Source organism: Bombina bombina, chromosome 12 (assembly GCF_027579735.1).
Source record: "Bombina bombina isolate aBomBom1 chromosome 12, aBomBom1.pri, whole genome shotgun sequence".
In the NCBI taxonomy this organism is placed as follows: Eukaryota; Metazoa; Chordata; class Amphibia; order Anura; family Bombinatoridae; genus Bombina; species Bombina bombina.
In genome coordinates, this window is record NC_069510.1 from 57,893,595 (window position 1) to 57,900,089 (window position 6,495).

The 6,495-nt window shown below is 37.8% G+C and overlaps 1 protein-coding gene across 1 annotated transcript in view; it reads left to right on the top strand.

Annotated features, from left to right (window-relative positions):
* The window catches only part of LOC128642667 (uncharacterized), a 70,406-nt gene extending 64,969 nt beyond the window's left edge, over positions 1-5,437 (top strand). Inside the window, exon 3 of the mRNA XM_053695449.1 lies at positions 5,146-5,437. Within this exon, the coding sequence (XP_053551424.1) occupies positions 5,146-5,437 (292 nt within the window). The remainder of the gene's footprint in view (positions 1-5,145) is intronic.
* The last annotated feature ends 1,058 nt before the right edge of the window (positions 5,438-6,495 follow it).

Below are 6,495 nucleotides of genomic sequence, written 5' to 3' on the forward strand. Positions count from 1 at the left end.
CATTTCTGAGAATTTTAAACCCTTCTTCAGATAACCTACAACTGTCAACATAACTCAATTAATTAGTAGTGTGTGAAACAAACAAACATTCCTTCTGTAAATACAAGTGGGCGGTATCAAGTACACATGGTAACTAGCCTCTGTGTGAGCTGTTGCTATGGCTACACTATGTAATTATAGTAATGTAGTTAAACCTATTTGTGTTACTATAATAAAGTGTAACTTAGTAACATAGTGCACAGACATGATATAAAGTGGTCAAAATTAAAATATTCTAGACAATTCTGCTGTTATTTCATAGCTATTTAATCCAGTAACATGGATATTGTCATCATCTAAGCAAGGATTAAATAGCAACATCTCTATTTTTGCAGATGATACAAAGTTGTGTAAGGTCATTAGGTCAGAGTAGGATGAACTTGCGTTACAAGGGGATCTGCAAAAATTAGAAGTATGGGCAGGTAAATGGAAAATTAGATTTAATACTGGAACATGCAAGGTTCTACATTTTGGAAGTAAAAATAAGCAGGCAACGTATTATTTAAATGGAACAAGACTTAGCCAAACAGAGGAGGAAAGGGATTTGGGAGTAGTAATAGATAACAATCTAAAGATGGATGCACAATGCAGGGCAGCGGCTTCAAAGGCTAATAAGATACTAGCATGTATTAAAAGAGGCATTGAACCAAGAGAGGAAAGCATAATTATGTCACTATATAAAGCCCTGGTAAGACCTTGAGTAAGGAGTGCAGTTCTGGAGACCGATCTCAAAAAAGATATTGCAGAACTGGAAAAAGTTCAGAGAAGGGCCACAAAGCTAATAAGGGGAATGGAGAATTAAAGCTATGAGGAGAGGTTAGCCAAACTGGGTCTGTTTTCTCTAGAAAAAAGGCACTTGAGAGGTGACATGATTACTTTATATATTCAAGGCCTATACAGAGATGGCAGAAGCTCTGTTTACACCAAGAAAATCATGCTCTGCTTTAGTATGTTACAGTACATGTTGGCATTCATGGTTCCCTCAATGAACTGTAGCTCCCCAGTGCTGGCAGCACTCATGCTGGCCCAGACCATGACACCCCCATTGTAAGCAAGACACACTTGTCTTTGTAACATGTAACATAGTAGATGAGGTTGAAAACAGACTGAAGTCCACCGAGTTCAACCTATACAAATATAAAATACTTACAAAAAGCTCCAGTTAAAATGTAATAATCCCACTAAAATGGTGACCTATTTAATACTAGGAATCATATCTATGAATTTTGTTTACATACAGAAATGTATCCAGACTATTTTTAAATGTATCTAGGGTATTGGCATTCACTACCTCCTTTGGTAATGAGTTCCACAATGTTATTGCTCTTACAGTGAAAAAACGTTTCCGTTGCAGGAGATTAAATCTCCTTTCTTCCAGCCTTAAATTGTGACCTCTTGTCACAAACAATTTTCTTGGAATAAACAGAGCTTCTGCCATCTCTTACCTGTCACCTCTCAAGCATCTTTTTTCTAAAGAAAACAGACCCAGTTATTAGCTTTGTGGCCCTTCTCTGCCAATGCTGGATGAGACCTCACCTATACATTAACTCATGTACGGCCCGAGAGGGACCCCAGGATTTCCATGCTGTACTGGACAGCAAGGTCATATTGGCCTAGCAGGGCACCAGGAGATTTCCCAGTCGGCTGCAGCAGCTGGGTCTGGCCAGCAATAATTTAAGGGGGTAGTGCTGCCGTATTGCCTCTCTCTTGTTTTCTCCTCTTATCTATACATATTACAGTCATAAGTTATTTTCTACACCTCCTATGAATGGTTTTTAGTTGACTAGTCATGTCACATTGTGAGAACCACTGTTTTGAGTGTCTTCTTCAGATCACACTATGGATAATCATTTTCAAGTTATTGGATGCAATTAGGTTGTTTTGTGCCTATATAACAACAATCTGGCACTTTATTAATACAAACTAATATAACGTAATTTTGAAAAAATGGGAACAAGTATCCCTTTGAGAAAATTGGGTTTTTACTGACTCAATGAGAAATAGGGCTAATCTTCAATTTTTCCTGGGCTGCTTTTTATTCGAAGTCTGGCCCTGCTAGACAGAACTAGTAGTGGAGGGTAGAAAATGCCGGAGTTGCTTTTTTAGGTAAATGTGTATAGTTTATTTGTTGTCCGTGCCTCACACTAGGGGGGTCTCGCCTGGTAAATGTTGGCTCCAGTGGGCCTAGATATATATATCCTACACCTGATGAAGGGGTGGGACCCAGAAACACGTTGTGAGTATATTGTTTGAGTTGTCTGGCCAGACCAATAGGTTGCGACTTGCTGTTAACTTTTACTCATTTTTATTGAGATATTTTTATTTTGTATGTACTTGTTTTTATTATTGTGTAACATTTTAACTCTATGAACAGTTCCTTTGCACTGTACTGATAGTTATCACTATACTGCCAGCAGGCACTGATGTATTAAGATACAATTCACCTGTAAAACATTAAATTGCTACTAAAACTGTGATCATTCACTCTACTGTGTTTTATATATTTAAATAAACAATAGTATCTACACTATAAGGTTGTTTTGCACAGTTATTTGCCGCGCTGTTACCACTTGTTTACTTTTTGTTTATCCTTTAGAACAGCTGCTCATACACAAATGTACACAAATTATACACAGTTATTGTATATAGTATCAGTGGAGCTCTCTATTTTTTCTTATCTAGATATATACTGTATATAGTAACATCATTTTGTGTAGTACCAAGGACAGCTGTATCAGCCGCTTCTTTTGCATCAAAAAGAAGGTATTTTAAAATGTATTATTATAGGGACATAAAAAGTATTAAAGGGAGGCAAAAAGAACATGTTCTAATGTGTTTAAGTATTTTCTCATTGTATTATTGCTTTCATATAAATATGTCTTTAAGCCCCTACAAATGGGTTAAACAATGCAGAATTAGGATCTAGCTGAACACATCAGGTGAGCCAATGACAAGAGACATGTTTGTGCCCACAAATTACTAGCTAGTCCCTAGTAGTGAATTATTGCTCCTAATCCTACCTTTTCATTAAAAGACCCCACAAATAACTCAATTAATTTAATAAAGTAAATTGAAAAGTCTTAAAAATTGCATGCTCTGTGTGACCCATGAAAGTTTAATCATTTTGACTTTAAAGCGAAATGAAACCCAATTTTTTTCTTTTGTGATCCAGATAGACAGTACTGTTTTAAACAACTTCTATGATCTATTTTTATTTGTTCTTTTGGCATCCTTTGTTGAAAAGCATACCTAGGTAGGCTTGGGAGCTAGCTGCTGATTGGTGGCTGTACATATATGCCTCTTGTCATTGGCTTACCGATGTGTTCCCAGTAGTGCATTGCTGCTCCTTCAAGAAAGGATACCAAGAGAAGGAAGTAAAATTGATCATAGAAGCAAATTGGAAAACTGTATGCTCTATCTGAATCGTGAAAGAAAAATTGTGTGTTTCATATCCCTTTAATAAATATTTGTATGGTCAAGTCATAAATAAAAATGCTTTATGTTTTCATGCTGACAGAGACATGTCCTTGTCCATTAAACGATCTATGAGAACTGTCCTTATAAGCTAATGAGGAATCTGTCCCCAGAGATGACTTGTGCCCAAATGTACACTGCCTCTTTAGTTTTAATGTCTAATTAACCGCTTCACTACCGGAACTTTTAGACAAAAACTTGCCCAAAATACCAGAGAATTTTTAGCATTTTTGCTATCACTCCATTTAAAGGGACAGTTAACACCAGAATTTTTGTTGTTTAAAAAGAAAGATAATCCCTTTATCTATTTTTTAAGTAACCAAGGTATTGATCTAGGCCCATTTGATATATTTCATGCCATCATTTCACCGCCAAATGCAATCAAATAAAAAAAGTTTTACTTTTTTCACAAACTTTGGGTTTCTCACAGAAATTATTTACATACAGCTTGTGCAATCATGGCACAAATGTTTGTAAAAGTTTTTCTAGGATTCTCTTTTTGGTAATTAGAAGGCCGCTAATTGCAGCTGTGCACCACACTTCTATTATTCCCGGCAGTGAAAGGGTTTATTAGGTAGTTTAAAAGGTTAACTTTAGCTATAGGGGCCGACTTATCAAGCTCCGAAAGGAGCTTGATGCCCCTGTTTCCGCGCGAGCCTTTAGGCTCGCCGGAAACAGCTCTATAACTTGTCCGCCTGCTCTGAGGCTGCGGTCTTCAATCTGCTTGATCCTATACGATTGAGCTGATTGACACCCCCTGCTAGCAGCCGCGAATCTGCAGGTGGCGGCATTGCACACGCAGTTCACAGGAACTGCTTGTGCAATGATAAATGCAGACAGTGTATGCTGTCATATCATGTCCGCTCACACTTTCATAAATCGGCCCCTTAGTGTAGGGATTAGCCTCCCATCTGACACTTACCACCCCCTGATCCCTACCTGATCCCTCCCAAACAGCCCTTTTCCCTCCCCCACCCCCATCTTAGGTACCCTCCTCCCCCTTGATCCTTAGTTAGGGCCCCCACACAATCCTTATCCCCTTTTTTCTCTAGTGTAGTTGCCCCATCCCTCCCTGTCCCTTTATTTTATTCTGTAGCGGAGGGCCCTACCATTCCCTCCCGCCTCCCCTGCTGGGCCGCTCACCCGCACCCGCCTCCCGCCGGCACCGGCTGACATTATGTAAGGAATATGTGGGTTGCATAGTGCAGTTCAAACAATATCAGCAAAATCAGCAGCTAGAACCTAAGTTATTTGCTGCTCCTGAGCTTTCCTAGATAAACCTTTCAAAAAAAGGATAACAAGAGAAGGAAGCAAATTAAATAATAGAAGTAAATTGGAAAGTTGTTTAAAATTGTATGCTCTGTCTAAATCATGAATGTCTAATTATGACTTTACGGTCCCTTTTAAAAAAAACAATTTTAGCTTTCTTCATGCACAAAAATAACAATTTTCTTTTTTTGCATGATAAAATGTTTTCAGTTTATTAATAATAATCTTTTTTTTGTTTTCCATTTCTGTACTTTTAAATAGTATAAGTTTGTTATATTTGTAACAAACAGTAGCAACATGTAAAACAGAAATATAACTGTGCACCCTCATCCATAGTGTTCTATATGTATCATGTTCCCACAGGTACCTCGTGACACGGGTGCTTTCTGCAATGAGTGAAACTGAGATGCCCCAACGTCTCCCGCCGCCATCTACTCGCCGCCTGCGTCGCTCTCTTGACGACGAGCATGTAGGCGATTCCACACCCAACCTCCTACGTGTGAAGAGGCTAGATGACAATACAGAACCTGACTACCCCCCAGGAATGCTGCTCCGCAGGAAGAGGATTGAGGATGGGCCAGAGATTCAGAGTCGAAACAAACGCTTAACTGAACATAGAGTTGCTGAGCAGCTCCTGAAATACCTCCCTGAATAACTTGTATAAAAATATGTATATAGACATACACATATATACGTAACAAGACCTACAATTATACATTATACACACACACCTGTATACATATATGTATCAAATACATTATGCGTATGCAGAGAGAGAAACAAATGGTGGAATACAAAATCTAAATCATGCTTATTATATACAATGGGTAGAAGCTGTGACTGTAAAAAATTATGTCACCATAATCAAAACGACAATATGTAAAGGGACACGGAATTCAAAAGTAAATGTTTATGATTTAGACACAAAATATAATTTAAAAAAAATACCATATATTATCAAATTGAATTATTTCTCTCTGTATCCTTTGTTTTGAGGGTCATTATAGTTGAAATATGAGATGCATTAAATTGTTAGAGCATCTACATTTAAGACTACTGACCCTGTACTCCTATGTAATTAAAGGGACAGTCAACACCAGAATTTTTGTTGTTTTAAAAGATAGATAATCCCTTAATTACCAATTCCCCAGTTTTGCATAACCAACACAGTTATAATTATACACGTTTTACCTCTGTAATTACCTTGTATCTAAGCCTCAGCAGACTGCCCCCTTAGTTCAGTTCTTTTGACAGACTTGCATTTTAGCCGATCAGATCTGTCTCCATGGTAAATTCACGTGCATGAGCTCAATGTTATCTATATGAAACACATGAACTAACGCCCTCTAGTGGTGAAAAACTATCAAAATGCATTTAGATTATAGGCGGCCTTCAAGGTCTAAGAAATTAGCATATGAACCTCCTAGGTTTATCTTTCAACTAAGAATACCAAGAGAACAAAGAAAAATTGGTGATAAAAGTAAATTGGAAAGTTGTTTAAAATGAAAAGCCCTATTTGAAACATGAAAGGTTTTTTTTGGACTTGACTGTCTCTTTAACTCCTGCAAAGTGGTTAAAACACATAGAAGTACTGCACTGGACACATCTAGTGTGGCCTCAATGTACTAAGCTTTTGAGCCCTTGCAGGTCAGGCTTGTGTGAGTCTGCTTTCCGCAAAGTAAGAAGCAACAGTCACCAGACTAATGCTTCGTA